Raw genomic sequence first — 25,947 nt, forward strand, 5'->3', positions numbered from 1 at the left:
ATTTGGACACATGGGCTTAATCCCATTATTGTGAATCAATACAGGTCGTTGACTGCAATTGTGCAGATACCAAGCAGAATATGTGTATTTTGAATAGTACCTGTATGGTTGTAAGTATAAGGTACAGCTAGAAAAGATTAAATTATGTATTTTGGTCTGACCAGAGTAACTTGATAGAGGATTCAAAAGAAATTGCTGTATGGTATGGCTTTTTGGTGCAGTTTCAAGAGATGGATCCTTCGATAGATCCAGGAGTTGAATGCAGAAGACTAGACAAAGCAGCTCTCTCTACATGACTTCTCTGCCAACAAATGTTTGAACCAAGTAGTTTCATCCCCTCTGTGACTGAATTAAAGCATCCAGGCATGTCCCTTCTTCAGCTGTTCTGTGAGAGGCTGGCAACCCTAGGCTGGTGGGTCCAGCTTGTCAGTGAAAGCTGTGGCCGTTGCTTCATCAACCATCTTCTCAGGCAGAGCTCACTCTGGAGAGCTGGGGTGCAGGTGGCCTTCCATCGTGCCATAGCCCCTGAAGCTATGGTGTTTGGGGGCTTTGCGTGAAGGGAAACAGGCTGGAGCATCAGGCACAGTATCTGTGGGGGTTGGTGGAGATTTTATCTGAGTGAAGCTCACTGACAGGGTGGTGTTACTTGGGGAAACCATGTTTGAATTCAAGAAGCTTTGGGTCAGGCAGTGCCAGGCACTCGGTAGCATCGCCTCCGTCCCTTCAGGCATTGCTTCTGTAGATGAGTTTCCAGCTCAGAATGCAAAGCTCAGTCTCAAACAGGGTTTTTTTACCCCAGGAAAAAGAAAAAAATCCTGTGTTGTCTTTTTCATCCGCCCCACCCCATCTGATATATATTTTGTGCTCCTCCAGGGAAAGGATGCTTTTCCTTAAAGAGATCTAACGGTTTCTTCCCAAGTGAAGAAAACGGCTCACACACAGAAAAACCGCAGTAAATTAAAACATGTTTTCCCTTTGTGGTGTTTCTCATTTTGAATAATAAATGGAGATTTGGAATTTAAAATGTACGTATGTAGATATTTATGCAGCAGTATAAGTAAAATACAAGAGCAAGTTTAGTTGAAGGACACAGAAGGTCTTTGTTCATTTGGAAATTCATTTAAAATATTTGAGAAGTCTGTCATCTCTGCAAGCTGTTAAATTCCCCGAGTTAAATCCTGAAGTCCTTTCTGATTTCATGCAGGGTGAAAATGGTATTTGAAGCTCAGGGTAAAAACCACCTTTTTAGCTCCCTGTTAAATTTGTCTGAGTCCTTGCCTGTTTGTATGGAGTGGTTCATCTCAGAACAGCTGTAATATCTGCCTAACCTGTGGAATTTGGCCCCTCTGTTGCTACAGTGTCCTAATGCCGGCTGCATTATCTCAGCAAGCACATAGCTGCATGTCTGCAGTAGGATTCAAGCAGGTTCCCAGCACTTCTCCATAATGTTTGTATGAGTATCTGGATGTGTGCCCAGCCAAGGGGGGGGGTCCATCCCATTCTTCTGCCTGCTCCTCTGCAGGATTTGGTGCTGTGCCCCACCTCTAAGGAGTGGCTGGAGGAAATGGAAATGGCTGGAAATCTTGGCATTGTCTGGCCAGCAAGAGCTCTTAAAAGTGTTAGCTGAGATGAGGGTGTGCATGCCAAGTGGGCAGCCAAACATGAGCCTCATGTCAAGGGGAAGTGGCACAGCCCTGAGGGTGTGCATCCTCCTTGTCTGGGGCAGTCTGTCATCGGTGAGGTCTGCCATAGGTCTGTAAGGTCCTTCTGCGCCCGCCAGTGCTAGTGAATGCCAGAACAACCAGGAGCGGGGAAAATGCTCCCTCCTGCTCATGACAGCTCAGCAGAGGGGGTTCATTTTATCAAATTGATCCCCGGGGGTGGTATCACACACGTTCGTGACTTGCAGATGTGGTGACTGTCACGGTGTGTGCCTGTGCTCAGTTACTGGGAGGGTAGCAACCCTGAGCTCTCTGGCTGTAAAATCTGGGGAAGAACTGCAGAGTCCCAGCTCACTCCTGAGCATGGAAAACTCAGCTGCCAGCCCGCTTTGCAACACAGCTTGTGGGTGAGCATGTCAGTCAGTAAGCCACTTTGGACTAGTTCTGGACTGGATATGGTTGTTGCCAAGAAAATCCGTGGAAGTCATCCAAGCTCCTAGAGCGATGGATATCTTCTCTCCCCATGGCCTCAGGGGTAGCTGTGCTTGTGGGAGCAGTGAAACTTGTTAGCCAGCAGAGGAGGTTCACCATTAGAGCAGTACAAATGATTGATTCCTTCTTCACCAGCCAAATAAAAAAGTCAGGGCAAAAAGAGGTTCATAAGTGATTATTTTCCCTCCCCACAAAATAAAAGATCCATATAAATCAGTTTATCATTGACTGATATAACTTTTTTTTTTTTTGGGGGGGGGGGGGGAAGAAAAGGTGCAATTGATTTTTATATGTGTATTTTTCCTTAACTTTCAGGTATACTTCTAAATGAAATGTTGCTTTGAAATAAAAAATGAAAAATTTGAGTTCCAAAAATACCAAAATGAAGACAAGCTTTTCTTTCTTCCTTCCTTTCTTCCTTGCATTTCTGAATTCAGCATGAATTTAGAATAATTTCAGTAGACCAGATACCGCATATTTTAACAGATACCTATTACAAAAAAAATCAACAGCTTGACTCGGTCAGTGCGGAGAGCAGGGCTGCCACAGGAGCTGAAGAGACTGTAAGAATCTCACTCCTGTGAGAGAAGACGTGATTGTGAGTCTCACTATGTTGTGCAGACTGGCTTGGGCTTGTCTTTCCTTCTTTCTCCTCCCCAAATGAGCACACCATGAACTGCCAAACAGCATGGTGGCCAGGTAGGCGTTTGTTCCATACCTCTGGCATTCGTTCTGTTTGATCCATCCCTCTGAACAGTCATGTGCACGTTATTTCTAGGAGTTTCCTACTCCCGCACAGCTGAAGCCAAGCTGTGATTTATTATTATTAAAATTAAAGAAAGAATTTTAACAAGCAAAACATGTGAGAGATTCGCATCCCTTTCATATTTGCAAGCTCTACGGCTTGGCAGAAGGTGACCGAGAGTACAGAAGACAGCAGGTCAGGAATGCAGCTCCAAAGAATGAACCTTTAAATACACATAAATTTCCATATGCTCTGTGTGCTGTTGTAGCATCTTTGCCGTGGCTGCATTATTGTTGTGCCTTAATCTTGGAAGTCTCTTGTGAAGTGACCTGTACCAAAATTGTCTACTCTGTACCTGGGCTGCACATACTGCAGTCTTATCAGGGAATGGCCCCTTTATACTCTTTCTCCTGCTTCATGCATGGTTCATCTTTATTCCCTAGCTAACACAATATTCTTCATATTAATAGATTATCCTTTTTAATCATAAAGCAACCTTCCATATCTATTGTTTTACCTTTGCCCTGTTCTGACATACAGCAGAATCCTGAAATAACTCGGTGTTTCCAGGGGCTGATTTTACTTTGCATCTCTATTACAAGCTGCAGTAGGGCCATGGACACACTTCATGCCCCTCACCCAGCAAACACCACTACCAGGGGCTCCTGTAATAATTTTTCAAGGGGGATCTGTGCTTTGAGAAGAGACAATGTGGACACTGAATTTGTGCAGTGTGGTATCAGGGTGGTAGGGATACAGCTTCCTGACAGCACTGTCTCTGAAAATAGCAGCTACGACACATTTTTAAAATGGTAAACCAGAAGGCAGCTTTCTAGAGAGCTGTGGAACACGACTGTTCAGGCAGACCACTCTGGCTTTTCCAGCCCCCACGCTGCAGCATAGACAAATAACTGCGTGCTTGTACCAAGCACTGAATTGGGGCACTCTGAAACCCTGCTGGAGCTTACATGGCTGCCGAGAAAATTCAGCTGGATGTGCCCTGACACCTGTCAGACACCTCTGCTGTCCTATGCTCATTTCAGAATGTCCTGGCTAAAGGTGACAGAGGGACATAGCCACAGGCTTGGAGGCAAGGTGGTGGCTTGAGCCCTGAGCCCTTCCTGACTTGAGGGATGTGCTGATGGCTGGTTGCTGGCATGATGGGGAAGACTGGTTCCATGCAGCAGGTCCAGGCATTAATGCTTTCTGCCCTTTCCCCATGGAGTGGGCTGGGCTGTGAGGTGAGGGTTAATGCTCGAAACAGCAGCAGCACTGAATGGGATTTCACAGCTCTGCTTCTGCATCTGCTCTGTGGCTTTTGGGTTGTCCCTTTCCCACAGTGTCATGGGGAGATGACTGCGCTGCTGTGCCTGGGGTCCTGCTAAGGAGGTGCTGTGTGTGGTTGTGCTGCTCTTGACAGAGCTTTAAGTTTGGATGAGTATTGAGCTCTTGTGCAGACCCTGGCTCTGGTCAGGGCAAGGAGGGAGGCAGCAGTAGTGGCTCCTCTCTCTTCTCGGTATCATGTGCGTCTGTTGTGCCTGAAGTTGTGTGTGGGAGGAAGGGGGGATTCTGTCCAAGGGACACCTCCTTCAGTGCCCCCTTCTTCAGCCTTACCAAGTACAAGGGTGAACTAATTCTGTTTTGGATGGTCCTTGACACAGTCATGTTCCCAAAGAGAAACCCTCAGCTGGTGACCTGTGGCACTTCTCTGTTCAGAGGGTAGGCAGCCGTGGTTGAAGGAGGTGAGCAGTTACGCTGCTGCCTGCCTGTGCTCCCCGTCTTTCATTCTGGGGCCTTTTCAGTGCAATAGTTCATGTTTGGAGTGCTTGACTCCATCAATAGATGTCTGAAAAGGGGAGATGTGAAATGGCTGGTTGTTTCCAAGGGTGCGGGCTGGATTTCAGGAGGAAGCTCCAGGGCTAGATACAGCCGCTACAGTGATGGAGAGCACAGAGCTTTTCCCCCATCCCACAGCAGCATCCACAGAGCACGTTGTGCAGAGCTCTTTTCCTGTGGCATTCCTGTCTCACCTTCCCTCCAGCAGCGTGCTCTGTTAAGGGGATGTGTTACATCCAGTGAACAGCTACATGCTGTGAACTGGCAAAATATCCACAGAGAGGCAATATAATTCTGTTGCTTCTTCCTCTTTCCCAGCTGAAGGCTGATTGCGCTCATGATAAAGATAAAAAACCCCTGTAACGTTCCTTGAAATATTTAAGCATTTTGGATTGAAATGAAGGAAGAAAAGAGTCAGGTCTTGAGGTTAATAGAACATGCTCAATTAATTGGTATTTATCTAGAACAGGATAGTTTGCAGTCCCCTCCTCTTGCTGTCTGCACAGATAGTTTCTTTGCTTAGCAGTTGCCACCCATATTGCCTGAACTGCCAAAGAAATACACTTCCTTCATTTCCCAAAGCAAAACTAATTGTAAAAGGTCAAGCAGTATGGGACTGCTGCAAGTGAAGCCAGGCTGCAAAAAGCCAGTCCATGTCTTCCAGAAAATCCAAAAGCAGTAGAAATTAGCAAAAAGACACAGTGATTTTGGCTTTCAGGGACTAGCTCAGAGTTTGGAAGCACACAGCAGTTGCTGAAGGATGCTCCCTGGGGACCTTGGAGCCACTGGGCTGCAGGAGATGTAGGGATCAGACATTGGCAGGTGAGGGGCTTGGACCATCCACCCACTCCCAAGCCGGTCCTTTCCCTGGCACAGCTCCTGTAAGTGGGTCTGGATCTGAATTGCTGGCTGCTTGCACCCTCTGCCTCAGCTATCGATCTGCAGCCGTCCATGCGGGCATCCTCTGGTGACCAACATCATGCTCTTGTGGGGATTTTCTGTGACAGTGGCTAAAAGGGCTGGCAGAGCATGCAAAATAACCACCAGTTCTCTGCTGACTTTTTATACTTCGGTTTTATGCTCTTCAGCACGGAGTCTACCTGCTGGCTAACTCATAGCATCATTATTTTTATATTTATAAACATTTGTTTGGGCTTTTATTTCATTTCCTTCTATACCACTTCTACCTTGTCCGCTTCTGTAAATATTTCTATTTTTCTTCCTGTTTCTTCACAAACACAGCTCTAATTTCCATTGAATATATTTTAGGGTTTAGAGCTAGGGCCTGATAGCAGCTCCTGAATGATTAGAAATCACCAGGTGAAGTTTGAGAGCTCCTGAACTCCAAGCTCTCAGGCAGCGAGGGCTGGGCAGGCTCCTGGGCAGCTGGAGGAGCAGGAGCTGTGTTCGGAGACCTGTTTGAGAGGCAGATTTTCTGTTTTCACTCCATCTGCACTGTGTCGTCCTGAGCACACGCATCCCTGGGGAGGGAGCTCGCTGTTTACAGCTTTCTCCTGAGATGGCAGTGGGGTGGCTGGTGAGCCTGCCTGTCTCACTGGAGTCCTCAGGGCCGTCTGACATCAGGAATGAGGTGTTTGTAGTGAGATAGGAACCAGGAAACACCGTCCTTATTTAAAACAGAGTTTTACGTGGAATGAGGCAGATGATAGCTTTCTCACACCATGAGTGTTTTATTAAGGTTGAAGGAAATCTCTGGCTCAGGTGGAAAATTAAAATCATTCTGCAGGTAAAAAAAAGGTGTATTTTCACAAAGCAAAAGGAAAGAAGAGAACTTTGAGTCACATGGTGGGTTTTGGCCATTTTTAGCATGATTTTGCTCTTTGAAGTATAGTATTTCAAACCAGAGTGGCACAAGCAGCACATTTTCTTTATACATTTGGGTATTGTGTAAGATTTGTTGAAATTTAGTAACATTATAATTTTGGGTCAAAAAATGCTTGCAAATGGCTACAGGAATGCTTAAGCTGCTTTAGTGCAGTAAGCAAAAAGAATCTTATAATACAACTTGACTGATTCAAGCTTTTAATTTTTCCACATCGCAGGCTCATTACCTATTAAATAAAGAAGTCTCACACCTCTTATCCCTTTGGAAAATGCTGCGGGAGTGCATGAGGGATACTGAAGCAAAAGGGGGTATTATTGCCTGGTGTTATTAAACGCTTGCAGAGTGACACTGGGACCCAAATTTTACCCTGCATTGCCATCCAGTGATGATCCAGAGCTGTTCTGTGAGCTGGTGTTGGTAGGACCAAGTACCGTCCCCCAAGACCAGCATCATCTTTGATTAATTTCTGCTCAGTGCTTGTTGATAGCATGTTCCATCCATTTTCTGTTTTAATGAATTTACTTTTCTAGACATGCGGAGTGGAGTGGAAGATTGATGTAGTTGTTTCTGTAGTGCGTTTTGTTTGTGTGAGGGACTTCTCGGCATTTCTGCAGTATTTCAGGCCTGTTGGATTGATGGGGAAAGCGGAGAGATTTAGCGTCTGAGAATAGTACAAATTACAGTGCCATGGCAGGCGTGAACAGCAGGGATGGCATCTGCTCATGTGAGGGCTATTAGTGATCTGGTGCCTTGCGTGGCGCATTTCAAGGTGAGGGGAGCTGGGGACTCTGTCGTAGAGCCCTTCAAAAACTCGGGGTGCAGAAGTGTGAGAATGTCACCAAGTTGTGGTCACCTAGCAGCAAGGCTGAAGGGACCCCCAAGGCTGACTAGTTCAACCACAGCCCTGAGTTAATAATCGACGTACATTCCCCAGACAGATGTTTTTTAACCTGTTCTTTACATCCTCCCATGGATCAAGTACTAGGTAGAAAGAGTCTCCTAATATTCAAACCAAATCTTTCTAGGAAACCAGGGAGAAATTTGCTTAATTGACAGTGAAGTAGTTTTATGTTGCACATTGGAGTCAACAAAACAGAACACAGCCTTTCTAACTGCTCAAGTGGCAAAGTGCTGCCACAAGACTGCCCAGGATTTCTGACCCATCAGACAAGTCCCTAGGATGTGTCTGGGCGAAGCGTGGCCCTGTAGGAAACCCTCTCCTCCTCCATCCCTGTTTGGAGGGCGAGGGGTGCTGCAAGCATGGGGAGGGGGCAGTTATTTTTCTACTTCTCCCTCCTGCCAGCTCCAGGCAGCACAGCACAGCAAGCAGCAGCTCCAGGCATCATCCTCCCAGCCTGCCTTTCCACCTCACTTGGGCGTAGTGTAGCTGTGGCCACTTCTTTGCTGGTATGAGCTTTTGGCTCCATCATCCCTCAACCCATAAGTCTTCAGGGTGGGGGTCCACATTTGCTAAATTTTCATGCGGCATTTGAGCTCTCATTGCTGGTATGGGGAAGGGCTAGATTTTACTCCCCATGTTTCCCCTTTGCAGCTGCCTTTGCCCAGGAGCTGCCACAGCTTGTGGGGGCCAGAGGGATGCCCCCATAAAGGAGTACATGCTCAGTTGCTTCATGGAGCCACATCTGCACCCAAAAGAAATGCACCGTGTGACTGTGGGCTCACACATAATATTTATGCTATCCTCTGTTTCACTCTGGGTGAATATGCTGTAATTTTGGCTAATTACACAATATGTCAGGAATAATTGCAGGGTGTTCCTCAAAATAAATAATATATCTTGTGTGCTCTGCTATCCATACTTACAAGCATGCTTTCACCTTCAGTAGCCAAGGCATTGACTGTGCTGGAAAATGACAGGTTAGGAGCTGTAGCTACATCTTCTTTTCCATTAAACTTCTAATATTTTTTTTAATTCCCTTACTTGAAAAAGCTCACCCTGCATAAATTCTGGAACAGCCCTGCATATCTCCTTAATGCTTCGTGTTCTTGTCAGGCTTTGTTTTTTTCCTCGTTGGAGCTCAAGTCAATACAGGTGTAGAAGATTGCTCTTTAAAAAGGAAATGTTTTGAAATTTTGACTGCTGGTAAAACACACTGGATCAACAGAGCAACACAAACAGTGTCCTGGGGAGGCAAACAGAAACCCAGGAGTGTAGCTGTATGAAGAATTGATTTTTTAGTTCTCTGGCTAAATTAAAGAAGTTATGGGGAGGAGGGGGTTCAGATTCAATGCAATGTTCCATTCTGCTTGAAATGAAACTTTGGCTTTCATCTCCAGCTCTTTTAACATATTTTGGTTAGGTTTTTTTTTCATTATATTCTACCAAACAAAATGTCTAGTAAGAAAAAATCAGAACTTATACTCTTTTCAGATCTTCCCCCTGCGCACCCCCACCCCCACCCACCCCCCACCCCCTTAATAAGATGGAGTTTGTGTATAGCTTCAGCTGCTCTTACTCTGACTTTTTTAGCAAAATATTCAGCTAGACAGTTTCACCCAGAGGTCAGCAATGCTATGCCAAAATATCTGGTGGCAGTTAGGCCATCAGTCCTTGCCATCCCATTGCTTTCACCTGTGGTGGTCTTTGGGGACCTCTTTTGGCCCTGCAGTGCTGGAGATGGCCGTCTTGTCCTTAGTTTGTGTGCAGAGTGGCTAGCTCATGCGTCACATACATCAGTTTGGTATTTGCTTTCTAGGCAAGACTCATCCAAGACTTTGGACCTCTTTATCCATGAGCCTTGGACCTTAGGTGGCTGTCATATGGGATCCAGAGCTTGGAAAACGAGTAAGCTGCAGGGTGACTTCTATAAGTCCTAACATACATAGGCTCCTAGAAAAAGGGTGGCCTGGGAGATACATTTAGCAGTGGTTGCATGTTGCACCCCCCATTTTCAGTGCTTTATGTGACTTCTTTCTCTGCCCCTTACCTCAGACTTGTATTAACATCTGCATAAAGCTGATTCCCTTATTATTATGGGAGGGCCTGCATAAATGCCAGTGCTGTGCAGCGACATCCTTTCCACCTACTCTACAAGTGCGAAATAAGACTTCCTTGGAGGGACTCATCTTTGTAAGAGCAAAGCAGGTGCAGAGCTTTGCATATGCCTGCTCCTCGGTAGAGGGGTGCAGGCAGCTAGCTGTGCTCTGTGCTGGAGGGCTAATTACTATTCCTCCTTGCAGGCATCAGGACAGGAAAGGAAATCACTTCTCGGGATGCTCTTTTTGCCTACAAGGTGCCACTCTGCTCTAGTGAATCACTGACAGTGACAGGAGGCGATTGCTTTGATGGATGCTGTCATCAGCTTGAGCCCATCATCCCTCTGAGTTAGGGAAATGTCATTTTTGGAAGCTTGTCCTTCAAACACAGAGGCCATCCCTGTCAGCACAGCCTGTTATTTCATGTAATGTGTCCTGGAAACATCAATTGTCTCTCTGTAGTTATTAGCCCTGGGTGGAGATTCACACTTGAGATGAGTAAATACACAAGTGTGCCATGCAGCCCTATTGTCTCAGAGTAATTTTCTTCTCAAAATAAATTCCCTGTAATTGGAGGGTGACACTAACCCTGTAATCACGTTCAACTGGAGCTGGGCATGGCCTTCATTCTGCATCATCAGAAAAGGAGCTGGGATCAACTGTTCAGTATCCCTGGAGTCACAGACCTCAGGAATAAATCTTAGCATCAGTCAGTCAGCCTGTTTACATCTCTCCATCCTACTCACAGGCTGGGTGATGTGCCTGTGTGTTACGCTGAATGGCTGTATCTAAATTGAAGGGGTTCGTGGCAGCTTTGCAAGGTGGGGTTCAATGCCTGGCTTTGCTGCGGAGCCCTTCCTAATGCTTGGGCAGCTGCTGTTCCCCACGGTGATGTGACCTCTGCACAGGCAGCCTGAGGAGGCATCCAAATGCAAATGCCTACCCACCCACACTGCTCACCTCCCTCTGCAGTTCATTTGCCCTCTCCCTGCCTGTTACTCAGGATGCTACAGGCTGTGTTGCCCAGTCCATCCAGGCTACCTGCTTGTAGGCTTCCTCGAGGCAGAGCATGTCCTTCTGCTCTGAACAGTGTTGCTGAGTTTAGCCACAGAAGCCGTGGAACACGTTTTGTGGGGCTGGGAAACATCCTTCTTGCCTCTATTTGCTTTTCTGCATGCAGTGAGTCCCGTCGGAGCTGAAAATGCTCAGCACTTTGCAGCAGGATTTCCTGCCTTTGCACCCAGTTGGAGTGTCCCCCAGGATCCCCACATGTGGCTCAGGAGGCTTCAACCTGCTTCATGCAGAGTCCCTGCAGGTGCAGTCACAGACACCCATGCGCAGTGTCTGCTGACGGCTCATGCTCTGCCATAGCCACAGCTTGGAAGAGTTGGGCAGGGTGTTTGGTTGGGGGAAACACAGCCCTGGTCTTCAAGGGCAGCAGATCTTGGTGCAGCTGCAAGTGCTGTTATTCCTGATCTTCCCAGTCTGGGTGGATTCAGTGAATCATTGTAGTGAATTGAGCTATTAAACTTATGCCGACAACAATGCACTTAACTGGGGACAGCCACTTGCTTCATCTTAACTCCAGACACCCTGGAGAACTTAGCAGGTCCTGGCTGGGAAAAAAACCCAACATTTTTCTCCCTCAGCTTTTCATCTTCTCTTTCTCCCTGAGTTCTGTGTTGATGCCTGTCACCATAGTAATCTTCACGGAGGTCACCAATGCATTTTTGTGCTGAGTTAATACAAGCCTTCATTAATACTGTACTTCTGAAGGAGGGATTTTAGTGCCTTTGTCTGCATGTGTTTGCAGTATTTAGCTTATTGAGTATTCTGGAACCCATCCTTTTCAGGGGAGAGGAACTGTAGTTTCTGCAGTGGCACTTTAAACGTGGAGTTAATCTAAGTAAATTAGGAGCAGTTTATGCTCTGACTTGAATGCTGGTTTTGGTGCGTTAAGGATTTGAGTGCTGGTTGGGTGAGTCATAAATCAACCTCCCATTATGACAGCTGCAGCCTGAATGGGGGAAAATAAGAATAATGAAATGTGTAAATTCCAGGCTAAAATGTTTAATTGCAATAAACAAATGTTTAAAGAACGTTTAGGTGAAATATGCTCCTGGGATGTATTACAGTTCCCATGTCTGCAGTCACATCCTCACCAAAACCGTTGCACAGGCCCAGAGGAGAGTCAGCAGTATGCCCAGCCATGGTTCACGTCAGGGCTGGAGACACACTCTCCCTTTGCAGACCAGTGTCCTTAGCAGGTACCAGAGGGAATGTTTCAGGAGCCTGCCACTGGCATCCCTGGCAGCCTTGCTAAGACTGGGCAGAGGCATTGAGTCACAGTGTGTCCTGCTGCAGAAAAAGAGAACAACCAAACAGGCAAGTCTCCTGTTGAAATCATGCAGTAGGAACATTCCTTCTACCTTGTTGCAGGTTGCTGAATATAAAATGGCCACTTGCTGTCAACGCCAAAAGCCTCAGAGTTTAATGCCACAGCCAACACAGTGCACTGCTGGCACCCAGCACAGTAACTTCTTGAGTGGATTTAAAAGCAGTTCTGCACCAGCAACCTCAAGCGGAGGCCTGCCTCCCAACCAGAGCATCACTATGAGTTGTAAGAATCCTTGGAGCCAGTGGCTCAAACCCCTGGAAGATCACTAAGCCCTTCCTCTTTTCAAGAGATTGTTGAAAAGCAGCTTCTCTGAGATCCCTACTGTTAACTCAAAGTTCAGATTAAGGCAACTGCTGTCAGTAGGGTCTTGTTGAGTCTCTTCAGATTTTCCGGCCCCAGGAGAAGTGGGGTTTGGCTTGCTACAGCCTCAGGTATTGCTGTAACAAGAGGTGTTCTGTGAACTGCAAGAAATGAGGCCATGGCAGACTGCCTTCCACAATGGAGTCTCAACTGGAAATCAGCGTTGTGCCCTGTTCCTTGGCTCTCCAGAGCTCAGGCTGGATTGAATTGAGCTGCCCTACAGTGCTTCATAGCATGTAAGGTTCCTTTGCCCAGGTCTTTATGCTGCTGCTTTGGTGATGGGAATAAGCAAGAATTAGCATCCTCAGTGGGTCTTTGCTAAATGCAGGGCTGGTATATAACCTCATAGTTCCTCTCTGCCTTAAGGGGAATTATTCTTCTTGTGTGTTCTCCATTTTCCAGTTAATGGGGTGAGTTCTGTATTTACCTTAAATAGTAGAACTAAAAGAAAAGGTCAATAAAGAGCTAGCGCTATTTCTGGTAAGAGGCATTTCTGCCAGCATCCCTGTCAGAGCTGTTGCTCTTTTCCCCACAGCACACAGCAAATACCTTCAGCAGTGCCTGTGGTTTGAGGGTGAAGAATGTTGAATCTGCAGAGTAGCTGATTGGGACATGATCCCCCAGCCTTCTGTAAGCACACCCCTGGAGATCAAACAATGTGTGAGCACCCTGCAACCGTCATGTCCTTGGCAAGCCCCAGGAGAGTGAAAATCACTGTATAGCTGTACAATAAGGCAGGAAGCAAAGCAGCTGATGGTGAACTGAGATGACTTAAGGCTCAGCAGCAGAACAGCTGAAATGAATAATGGCAGCATCACATTACCATTTAAGTAGAGACAAGGAGATTAACAGTCAGATCATGCTTTAGTTAGCCTCAGCTGTGTTAAAGGGCTCAGAAAGTTAAAAGCAGGGCAGGCAGAGTTGGTGAGTTTGGCCTGTGCAAAAGGGAGCAGGCAGGATGCTCTTCAGGGGATGTGCAGTGAGTTGGTCACTGGATGGCTATTCTAAGAAGGATTATTGCCTGAGAAAAATGTCTTCACCCTAGGGAAAACCCCTAGTCTGGTAGATGCTGCAGGCCAGGAACGGAGCTATGGGTTAGCTCTTGCTCCCTGTTACCCTTATTGGTCTGTTCTGCGCTGTGGCTGTGCCCATTTGGGATGTTTCCTGGGCATGACCTTCTTATGCATCTTCTGGAAGCACCATGTTTGAAGAATTTGAACTCGCTGCGTTTGCATAAGCAGGGGGTCTGCTGGGCTTTCTCCAGCACCCCTCAGCCCTGAACAGCTGTGTATGAGCAACTAGAACAGGATCTGTAAGTATTCTAAAGTATAACAGTATAACTTATAAAATAAGGGTAAAAATATTCCTTTGCATATTGCGTGGGAATCCTAATAGTATGCGGTCTGCACTGGGAATACATGCTGTGTGGAAATCTCTTGTGTTTAGTCGGCACTTTGGGATCAAGGCGATCAAACTTCTTTCTTAAATCTATTCTGAAGTACTTTGTGTGTTGTGGGAGATGCTAAGCTGGTGCTGAAGTTTTGTCCACATCGGTTCTATTTCTGCAGGGAAGACTGCTCCTACAGCAAAATAGAAGAGTGTACAGGGGAGCCTGAGTGGGAGGAAGAGGTTTATCTCAAGTGTGTTTTGCAGTATTGCTCCTTTAAAAGCAAGAGGATCCAAGTCCCCCTTGTTAAGCAAGGATGAGGTTAGAGAGCTAGGTTTGACTTTGATTCCTGGTAAATTCTGTGAATTATAGAAAGAAAATGTTTGTGGCAGAGTTTGTGCTTATTTGTGCTGCATTTTTTCCTTTTGTTTTATGATTTGCTTCTTTCTCTTATTGAGTGTGTCCTGGAGCAGTATCATTAAGGGAATTTTAGACAAATAAAAGTATGAATGTTGTGAGGTTTTATTTTATTCCCCCCCACCACTCCAGTAAGCAATGGCAATATCGCTTACTGGGAAGGGTTGTGTTCTCTCCCCCCTTTTTTTTTTAACTGCAAAACTGAAAAGTTCTTAGTCTATTTTATTGTCTTTCTGACTTATGGGTGGTGGGACACCCTGATTTGACAAGGAGACCTACTGGTTTTGAGATTTTTCTACAGACAAGTTTTTAGCATGATTGCTGCCGCATAAGGGATAGCAATGCTGGAAGACTGTGATAAAATTGCTCTGTAGATGGAAAGAAGTGATGTTAAAATATATGATATGACAAAAGTAGGGAGTCTCTTAAAAGTAATGTGCAGTTTTGCCCCAGGGCTAGCAGGAAGAATCCTGTGCTGTGATTATAAGGTTCCCTCTTCAGGTAATAGTAACTCTGTCGTGAGCTTTGGGGAGAAAGATGGGTAAATCCTTGTTAAAAGCTGCCTTGACCTAAAATGTTGTCTGTAGGCCTCCAAGACACACTGATTGCTGTATGAATGACAAATCCCAATATCCCACTTTATGCCCAGACCTGAGACCAGAGGTTCCCTGGTTGGAAGCAGCTACTCCACCGGCTGTTGCCTCCAGCATAGCTGTTTGTGTTTGAGCTGGTACCTCTGCAGTCAGTGGAGAGATGCAGGTGGTTTCAGGACCCTGTGGACCTGGCCAGACTTGCCTGTTGATTTTTAGGATGCAAAGGGAGCCCAGATTGGGTGTAGAGATAGCTGTACTAGGTGAGGCAAGTCACCCATTGCCCAGGCAGCTCGCTAACCCTCCTGGGCTGTGCTCTGTTTAAAGAGAAGTCAGTGCTGCTTGGGCCTGTCTCTGTGCTGCTTTAGTATTTACTTCAGGTAGGTGCCCAAAGGTGCAGCTGCCCACTGGTGCTTCTCTTCTGTAGAAAGAGACCCAAGGAAATGCAGGAACTGGGGGAGGAGAGATCTGTATGTCTTCAGAGTGCTTTCCGACCCTTTGCTGTCTGGAGAAGACATTGTTTGTTGCTGCTGCAGGGCATCCTAAATGAGTTTGGGCAGCAGGGATGCTCCCGCATAAGAGGATCTGTGCAGGGAGGAGAGACAGAAGCCCTGCTGCTGTCAAACTCTGTTAGAGCCGAGAGGAACGTTGGTGGGTTTGTGTACGGCTGAGAGCTCTCTGCTTCACTCCCTTGGAGTTTTACTTTGACTTTGGGCATGAGCCTCAAACTTCAGCAAAACCAGGTCAAGTCAGGAAAAAAAATCCAATGTAAGATAAGATTTCTCCTCCAACCTGTCCCTAGGCGGGTATTGACTCAGAAAAGCCTGGGATTATGAAAAGGGCAGTTGTTAAAGCTTCAAGCAGACCTGTGTCTGTCAAATCAGTAACAGAAAGGGACCCTGGGGCTTTACCCTGTGTTTTTACTACAGTGACACTTAGACTTCTGATGCAACAGTGTGTTCATCTATAGCGAAGATGCAGGGGGACCTCAGGGGATCTTTAAAAATGACCAGAAGCTCCTAACGAGGAGCAGATTTGCTCTCTGTTTTACTTGGTAGGCTATTTACTAAAAGAGGGAGAGGTTTTCATGTTGTTCCAAAAAGATTTGCATGACTGAAATATAGTTTGCACCCCAAAGGAGGAGGAAGGGGCCCTCTATCCTGTAACTAGATCATCTGCCCAATAAGATGGGAACAAGGTCAGGGTTGTTTTGTATCTCCACTCCTTTTATTCTTGAGGGGCTTTAAGAAGATCTCTCCCCTTCCCCAGCACACAGAAAGCCTCAGGCTGCAGAAGCATCTTCTAAATCTTTCCTGCTGGGAGCTCTTCCATTTTGTGTAAAGTACTTAAACATTAAAATTTAACCAGAGAGTAAAAATGAGGCTAAGACTCATTCAGGGACTCAAACAGAGGTCTCATATCGGAGAGTGCCTATTTACTTTTAGCCTTTACTATTGTGGTATTGGATAAAAGGAAGGAAGGGGACAGGCTTGAGGAGGGCAGTGCAGTCATCTGTGTGTGAGAATACAGCTTTTCATTTCTTCAAGCTTTGATGTGCTTGTTAGAACAGCAAGTTAAATCAAGCTTCTGCATTCAACAAAATAGGCGCTTCATTTTGGTGAGAAGAAAGCAACACTTAGCTCAATCTACGTCTCAATTTGACATATATTGGCTTTGACCGGTGTTAGCTCTTAGTAGATGGCCAGTACAACTGTACTTATTTACTGTCCCAGAGTTGAGTCTTGCTGGGAGAAAGCCTGCCTGCACTCTGCAATGCTCTTGTTGCTATGAAATCACTTTAAGGCAGCATAGAAACCAGCTGATATGGATTTATTCGGTGGCTTTGTAGCTGTGAAATAGTACCTGACTCTGCCACAGCTGGTGGAGGGATTGCTAAAGCTGAAATCCTTTGCACCTGCAGCCTGTCTGCATCCAAGGTCCCTGGCTGCTGGGGGGGGCAGGGGTTGCCTGTGCAGAAGTGCAGGCTGTGAGAGTGCCATCCTCAGAGGGGAGTTGTACAGCATGATGCAAAATTGTTGAGAGATGGGGCTTCTAATGGAAACACTTAACACACAACGTGACTGGAGTTATATAATGACTATGGCTTATTAAACACCCTCACTAGAAGCATGAAAGATGGGAGGCTGACAAGATTTTGGTATGCTACACTGGATTTTTTCCTGTCTACTGAGCCAGCAATAACTAGGTCTTATTTACTTTTGGTGGGTGGTCACATAAAACTACAAACTTATGTCACACAGGGAAGATCTCTGCTATCCAGCTAGTGTGTCTGTTCATGTGTAGCCAGCTAGCTTGCTTTCCAGAAGCAATGCCTGTGACAAATTGTAAGACTCGCATGATTAAAATTGAATTTATCATTGACCACTTTATTTGTGTATGATCGGTTGGATGACAGAGACAGGTGGTAATGCTGCAGATCTGTCATGTGAAGTTCAGATTGTTTCTGCCTTTTTTTTTTTCATTTTCTTCTTCAGCGCAGGTATAAAATGTTGCTGAGGCAATAGGGAAGCCTGTAGCCAGTCCATGGCTGGTGCATAATGTGCAGGGGAAAGGACCCTGCTAGAGGCAAGGAGTGATTCTCATCTACAGGAGTATGTGGCATGTGTTTTGGGAAGAAGGAACATGCAGGATTTTAAAAGAGGCGTTTTAAGGTGCCCATAAATGCTTCAGAGGTCGGTTTTGGAGGTGTCTTGCATCTGTTCCTTTCAGGATTTTGCTCAGAGTCCCACACAGTTGGACTCATGCAGCCTGATTCAGCACTTGGTTACTTTGGTTTTACACCACTATAATACCAGTGATTTAAATAGATTTTCATTGGCATAAAACTGGAACTGCACAATAGTGGATCAACCATACAGAAAGCAAGGTAGTTGGCTTCACAGGCAGAATGAGAAACAATAAGCAAATTCTTTGCAACACTGCTAGCAAATACTCTTCTGAATGAGTGGCATATTCAGAATACACAAGCTGTTTAAAGACTTTTATTTGGTAGTAACTTTCAGTGAAGTTCCATAAATCTGTTTCTGCTGCACCAACTATGCATTGCATTTTACCTGCTCATCTGATCTCCATTTTATTTGCCTGTATGTCTATGTATATATGAATATTTTACAACCACGCTTGAAAGGAATCACAGAAGGCTGTCTTATCTGCCAAGCACTTCTACATTTACTCAGGGCTTAATGGGGGCCGAGCAAATTGGGTCTCTTGCTACTTGGTATATCTAATAATTATTATTATTTTTTGCAGAACCCCAGCTGAAAGGAATTGTGACAAGGTTATTCAGCCAGCAGGAATACTTCCTGCAGATGCACCCAGATGGTACAATTGATGGGACCAAGGATGAAAACAGCGACTACAGTAAGAAAAATTAGCCTGTTTTGTAACCCAATTACAGTCAAATGCATCACCTAGTGGGTCTCACTTGTGCAGCTTTTTTTGAAAAGATCAAATTAGGAAGAAGCCAGCTGTTTTCTGCACATTTTTTCTATCCATCTTTCCCCTTTAATTCTTGCCTGTATAATTTCATATGTTTCCTCTCTGGTCTTCTTCCCTCCTGCCCCGATTCTGTAACTGCCATCTGGGTGGGGTGGAGAATAAAACCCATGATTTGAATTGCTGCCAGAAGAGAAAGGAGATTATATTTATACACATGCCATGTGGGTAAAGGATATGGGGAATTCTCTCTCCAAGGAGAAGAGGAGAAAATTGTTTTCAATATTTTATCCTGAAAAATTCAGCAAGCATCAGGAATTTCCAGACTGGAGAAAACCAGCTGGTTTGCCAAAGTCTGGTGCTCTGAGGCTATTCTAAAGGTTGAGGGTATTGAGTGACCTTTCCAAAGGAGGTCATCTTTCAAAACCCTGTTCATAGGGATTGGGTTCATGCTGTCCAGCAAAGGACAGCAAAGTGCAGCAAAGCCATGCAGGTTTAAAAGTGATGCTCATGTGCAGGAGTCATACTGGTTTAAACAAATGCAAAACAGTGGCCAGCCTGCCTTTTGCAAAAGAAGTAGTTCTGTCAATACCAAAGCTCACAAAAATGTTTAAAACGGTGCAGGATATTTTCTACAGCATCTCTTCATTTCATAGGTGTCAGATTGATGCTTCTGAGCGAGCAGTAATAATCTCAACTTCTTGGTGCTACAGACTGCATGAACTGAGTAGGACTTGACTTGTGTCATCCTGTGTTGGCTTGAAGCTCTGCATGCCACTGCTGAAGGGGCTTCATATCTAGTCCAGCATGGAACGTGCCTTCCCAGTCATTAATAGAGATGAACAGCAGTTCATTTGTGTAGTAGGATTGATGGAAGCAAACTTGGTGTACTTTGTGATAAGAGGAACCTACTTAATTTGGGGACAAATCTTAATCTAATTCAAAGAAGCTTGTGGCTGGATCAGAGGCATCTTTCCTTCAGGAAGGCAGAGCCTGGTCTGTAGGTGAGGGATGCCTGTAGTGGTGCAGCACACGTAGCAGGACACTGATGCTGTCCTGTGAAGGTGCACTTGGACAAGGGGTCAGGATGGCTGCAGCCCCACATCCATGGTGTTTGTCCCATCCCCAAGAAGCTGGCAGAGTGCTGTGGCAGGAGTTTTGTGTGTGGTGGGGCTGCTTTGCTGCAGCCAGCTTGGGGCTGGGGTCCACACATGAGAGAGGAGCATTGGGAAGATGGCAACTGAAACTGCAGGAGGCTGGCAAAGCCCTTGTGAAATGACCCGAGAGGCTGCGTTCATGAGAAACTTGGCCTGTAGCAGATGTGAGCATCAAGTTTCAGTCCCCTTTTTCATATGCTGGTGTTGAACAAATTAAATATCACAAATTGCAATGACATAGTTTCTAATTTACACTGGAGCAGGAGAATCTTTGGACCTACACACATACACATTTATACTCTGAAAGGCTGAGTAGATCTCTCCTACAAGAGGAGTCTGGCCTTGTGATTTTCTTGGGCAGACAGCAACACATGGTATGAGTTAAGTGTTGGGTTGTATTAGCTGCTTTTTTTTAAAGAAAAAAGACGTAGGGTGTTCTCAATCTACAAAAAATCCCATTGGAGGCCTATTTGTCAACGACTTAGGAAGAGCTGCTAGAGATGACAGGGATTCATTACCCTCAGCGAGGACTGAACAACAAAGTAATGGGCTTAACTGGAAGCAGAGATGAATTTAGGTAAACAGAAGAGGAGAATAAAATGTAAGAGCCGTTCTGCAGTATTTCAGGCTGGCAGGGGAGGTGGGCGAAGCTGCCACTGACTGCACCTCAGTGGGTGCAGGGGAACCTCCTGAGTTCCCGTGTCTGTGGTTGGGCCCCAGCTGCCCAAACAGCTCCCACTTATATATCCCTTAGAAATGTTAGAGAGCAGTTTGGCAAAGTGCTGAGTATTCATGAGCCACTTCCACCCAGTCGTCTTAATTGGAAATAGATGGGCTGAAGGACATTTCTAGAGTGTGAATTTATCTGGTGAGATGGCAGCCATGCCTTGGCAGCTTGGTGGGACAGGAGGCATCTAGCTGAAGTCTGCCAAGCCACTTGTTCAAAGTCGGGGCTAAATTGAAAAGTTTAGTGAATTTTTTTGAAGAAGATTGAAGCCAATGAGTTCCCCATCCCCTGATCTCAGGATATATCAAAAGAGGAAAAAATCCAACCTGATAATATTTGGCTCATGAAAATTAAATGAGGAATGAGCTTTATTCAGTTTTGTTTAACTTCTTGCCACATGCTCTCCTTTATAAATCCTCAGTCTGAGTGAGTCAACATTTTGTATTATATGAAGCTTCCTGTTACAGCTTCAAAACAAAGTCACATTTTTCACTTTGGAAATGCCAATATAAAGCATACTGACCATTTTTCCCCCCTTTTCCTCCATACATCTCAAATTTTGACCACAAAAGTCAAAATTCACTCGTCTAAGTGAAGATTCAAGTGAAGGCTTGAAGATTACTTTACTGATATTTTCTATTTTAAAATATTTCTCCAGAAGATTCCTAACTAGCCACTTGGAAGTCTGTGTAGTATTTCTGTGCAAGGGCAAAACTCAAAGACTAGATAAATATTTCTTGTCCGTGGAGACAGGTTGCTTAACTCGCATCCACTGGCAGACAAGGGTTATCTTGATGGCCATGGCAGGATCCTTCATGCCCTGGATGACAATTTATTTTCCATGCAGAAGCCATCTTAGCACAGCTAAATACACAGTGAACACCGTGTTCCATACATTGCTCTGTTCTGTAGCCATACACTGATTATTCAAATTACTGTTATGAAAGGAAGCTTAATTTTCATGGAATGTATTAGGTTGGTTTACTTTGGCAAAATAAACATTCAAAATGAGACACTACATGTCCCTCAGATATGTCTAATGCAATTAAAAGTTCTAATAAAAGTCCAGTTATTTATATAAGAGGAACTGCTAATATTTAAGCAATTTGTAAATTAATTATTTGGTGCCCATTTTGTGTGTGTGTGTGTTCTTGAGAGGCTGGTGACATTTATTTTCCACCTCCTGTCACTTAAAGAAAAAGGGGAAAAAAAAAAAAACCCAAAACCAAAAAACAAACCCAGAAGCCAAGTTCTAATGGCATTTGAATAGGCAGCCAGCCAGCTCCCCGCAAAACAGTGTTTGGGACATCTGTTCCTTATACCATGCAGTTAAAGGCACGCCATCTTAATGTAAGCAAGAAGAAAGATTCTCTGCCTATTTGCATTGGGATACATGAAGAATTTTTTTTAATTGAAGCGTAGCTTCATGGTATGTGAGGTCCTTGTTTGTGTTCTTAGTAATGTTATATATGAACCTGAATTTGGGGCAGTATCTTTTTCTTCTGACCTCACTGATCTGAAATGGTCTTTCAGGGCTGACTGCTGTTGTCAGTGCTTGCATCATTTTTTCCTGGGCTAAGCAGGGAAACATGCCTTCTTTGTGAGAGGATCTGGACGACTTTGCCAGCATAGTCCTGCTGAACATCTAAAAAGCCTCAGCAAAAGGACAGTACATAAAGGATAGGTCAACTGTACCGAGCAGGTGTAAACAGCCCAGCATATCTAGGCTATGGTTTGGGGCTTTTCAGCCAGAAAGAAAAAGATTGAGTGAGGAAACCTCTGGAGGTTTCCAGCCCAACATCCTACTTGGATCTGCGTTATCTTCAGCTGCACAGAGCCTTGTCTAGTTGTTTCAGACTCCTCTAGGAATGAGCTATTCCATAGCTTCGTAACCTCTCTGATTCCCGTGCTGCACTATTCCCACTGTAGAGAATTTTCTTTATATCCAGTCATAATTTCTTTCTGAGGCTTTTGTCTAATGCCTCTTGTCCTTTTACTGTGTTCCTTTAGAAAGGTCTGTCCCTGGCTCTCCATTCTTTGAGCTAAGCAAACCCAGTTCTCTCAGTTTTTTCTCTCATACGTGTTGTACCACAGCCTCTCAATCATCTTAGCAGCCTTCCTCACTCCTCTCAGGATCGTAAACCTCCCCATCTCATGGTGCACCGAGGCTGCTGTCACCTATTGCATCCTCCATTAGCTTGTCTTGTGGCACAAACGTCTTGCTCCAGAACAAATCACTTGGTATAAATTAGTTTAGCTCCTCTGACTTACTGCTTAAATCAGCTGAGCATATGGACCATGTTATATATGGCCTGTCTTGCCTTACTCTTCCATTTATGTAAATAAGTTAGCCCAGACCCATAGCTAAGTATGCATTCACATTTTAAAAACATCTTATGCAGCTGATAAACTCAGATAATATAACTCACTGATATAACAGTGAACAACATACTCATGGCCAAAGGGTTTAGGACTGGAGTGTGCTAGAAATAGTATCATCAGTAAGCAGGGTCAGACATACATCTACTGATAGTTGAGAATGGTAAAATGTAATGAAGGAAAATAGACAGAAATATTTAATATCTTAATGTTTTCATTTCTGCCCATGAAGTAAAAGAGCCTGTCCGTTACATGCAGTTGCAGATGGCACAGAAAATGTACCATTTGCATTAGAGTTTTAAAAGCATTTGTTAAATTTTCTTTTTCATATCAGCGTGCTCTACTTCCAGTTCTATTCTACTACAGCTAGTCCTCTTCCCTGTCACTAAATCTGCTGTTTCATGTTAACCAGATTATTTTTTTCCTGACAAAAAGAGACATCTTGCTTTTATGGTTGGTCAAGGGTTTTTCCTCTCACATGTTTACATTCTTACAGTAAAGCTTAAAGCTTTTAAATCTGTTGTAAAACAGGATTAAATAATTATTTAGAAGCATGGTAACAAACTTCAACTCCTTCAAAGGTATTTTAAGATTTAAGTGTAGAAACAACACTGATAATTTACCAAGTTTTGATTGATCCAAACCACTTTTTTAATAGGGGAAGGCATTTGCTTCCTAAAACTTCTTTGGCTGTCAGTTACCAATGTCAGATGCATGTCCTTCTGTTTGCCTGCCACTTGCTCCCCTGTTCTGCGGTATGTTGTGGGAGATGCTCTGCCCTGCCTAAAAGCCACGATTGTGGGTATTGCTACCATGGTCTGCAGCAGTGTCCCAGGGAGCTTAAGAACCAGCTCTGGTCTTGCTGCTGTAACTCTGAGTAAGACAGGATTGTTCCTGTGATCTGTTAGCATGTATAGGTGGAAAGAGAGAAATTTGGAGATATGAGTGCTTCCAAGTGGAGCTTCTCATCTACTAATTCTGGGTATTATCACCTCACTACCTAATGAATGCTTTGGATGGTCTGTCACGGTTTTCTACGCAAGACAAATTGGCTGTAGGGAATGAATGATGATGCCCATTTTGTTTCATTATTAGCAGCAGTATGCTTCATTCTTCAGTGGGGTAAAAATTAGGGAAGGGCAATTGCTTATAAATAGCCTTGTTAATTGCAGAGGGTTTTAGACCTTCATGGTAGCGAGAAAGTGATGGAAATATAAGCTTGCTTTGGTTAGTGAGCTTTTTAATGGTAGAACTGTGCTATAATGCAGCTTTTTAATGCTGAGTAGCTACCCTGTGGTGTGTTTGTCTCATCTGGGGACAGTGTCAGAGCAGCACTGTTCTAGACTCTAGTTGTTCACAGACCAATACCCAGGCTGGACTTCATTTGTCATATATATCTGTTGACATTCTCCTATGAAATCACAAATATAGGCACTGGCTTTGGTAAGACACAAGTCTTACAAAAGCATATGGTTTGATATGTTACTGAATATTGTGCCAAAAGCATGAGAAGGGGCTGAGAGTAGGTTTCTTTTCACCAGACTCAAGGTGCCTCCCGTTTAGGCAGCTCACCAAGGGGAGTCATCCAGTCGTCCTTGGGAACTGAGTGAGGAAAAAGAGCATTCATGTGAAACTGGGACTGATTAATCCCTTTTTGGAGACAACCCCAAAACCAGCTCAGCCAAGGCACCTGTTAAATATCTTGAGCAAAGTGGCTTCCTATCTCCTGTGCTTTTTCCAGATTTTACTTCTGAGAAGCTATCCACCTCTGACCTTTAACCAAATCCACCAGAGTTCAGGTTGAATATAACCCATTTCCCGTTAAGTTTCATGCACCCTTTGGGCTCTGCTGCTTTCTTTAGAAATTGTGCAAATACTGGGAATTTGGTTCAGATTTTGTAGTCTGAACCCCTGGCTGCATGGAAAGAATCAAGCCACAGTTTCAGTTCTTCCCCCCTGCCCCTTCTCTCCATATTGGCTATAAATATTTTTTTTTTTATTTGGAAAGGAATCCAAACACACTTCTGTCTTCTCCCCTCTGCTAATTCACAGGCTGCATGAGGGAGGTTCTTGGGAAGCATCTTGTGGTGGAGTTAAATCCATGCATTACCTGGCACATGCACATCTAACCAGTTTCTTCAGGGCAGGAGGCTGATGTTGAGCTAGACTAGATTCTCTCCAGTTATACCAGGATTAACATTAACTTGGCCTGAGGAGCTTTAGAGTTTTGAATGGGCCACTTCAGCAAAAGCTGCTTTATCCTTCAAGGCTGACGTTAAATCAGCAGTGGTCCATCTTCTAGGGAAAGAGACACTGGGAGATGGCACAGAGAAGGAAGACACTTTGTCCTACAACCATTATGTGAAGACCCCTTTATGCTGTGCTTGCTCCAGTGTGATGTCAAGCATAAAACTTCATAAATCATCTAGAAATAAGTCAGCTAGAGGATGATGTCATCAACAGTCAGCTGGAAAATAGGAATGCTCCACTGTGTGCTGTGTCACTCAGTCTTTCCCCTGCACTCTGCCCAGTCACAGGTCTCCCCTGAGTCAACTGGAACATCCCAAAACTCTTGAAGTTTCAAGCAGGCTTTTGAAAATAAGTGAGTGTGTTAAAAAGCAGTAAGAAATGCTTCATGAATGTGAAAGGGGCAATCTGACCTCATGACTAGGGAACCAGAAAAGATACTCTTGTTTCAGAGCAGTTGTGCGGGAAGAGACCTAGAGTCAAGTATTCCCATTGTGTTTGTGCTCACGTTTCTGCTTGACCCTGCTTGACCATATCCTGAGCTCCTTGGGACCAGGTCTATTAGCTTTTTGTAAGTGGAAGCACAAGGAGCCCTACAACACCTGGGTACTCTCGTCCTATAAATCTCAGTGGAAACAAAGCCATGGTTGACTATCAATGCTGACAGTCCTCTCCCCTTTGAGCCTGTTCTTTTAGAAATGCAGTAATAGCCTTGACAGTACATTATTAATGTATATGCTCATGGGAAAGGTATAGGAGATACAGGGTCTACTTAGAATCAAGCAATAAAATAATTAATTGGGAGGAAGTGGTTGCAATGCTTTAATCAATAAGACTGCAGTAAAATTGCATATTGAAAGGTCTTGCCCTCTTCCATCCTATATAGTGCTGCTTCTGAATGAGGAGCAGCGCTCAGGTCCTGGAGTGGAGCGCTATCTTTTTCTGACTCTTTCTTCATTCCTTTGACAGCAAGAGATCACGTGGTCAGACACACAGTTAAGAAAATTTGCATTCTTCTGGCTGTGTTTGCTGTCTGTATGCTCTTTTTGCACATGGCGAATGCAAGAAAGTGTGACTAGGTTTAAATCTGTTTCAGGGTGAACTAAACTTAAGTTGTGTTGTTCTTTGCCATGGGCAAAGACATGTACATGCGCAGTCACCACAGATCAACTGACCCACAGAAAGCCATTGAGATGCACTAGCTTGAGTGCACACACGAGCCCTTGGCATTGCAAAGGCAGTGATCAGACTG

General features: G+C 44.7%; 1 protein-coding gene across 4 annotated transcripts in view; it reads left to right on the forward strand.

The window, feature by feature from the left end:
• The window catches only part of FGF12 (fibroblast growth factor 12), a 229,301-nt gene that overhangs the window by 129,788 nt on the left and 73,566 nt on the right, over positions 1-25,947 (forward strand). For all 4 annotated transcript variants that reach the window (XM_040613763.1, XM_040613765.1, XM_040613764.1 and 1 more), the window contains one exon: positions 18,000-18,110. In XM_040613763.1, the coding sequence (XP_040469697.1) occupies positions 18,000-18,110 (111 nt within the window). The remainder of the gene's footprint in view (positions 1-17,999; positions 18,111-25,947) is intronic.

This window comes from Falco naumanni, chromosome 13 (assembly GCF_017639655.2).
Source record: "Falco naumanni isolate bFalNau1 chromosome 13, bFalNau1.pat, whole genome shotgun sequence".
Classification (NCBI taxonomy): Eukaryota; Metazoa; Chordata; class Aves; order Falconiformes; family Falconidae; genus Falco; species Falco naumanni.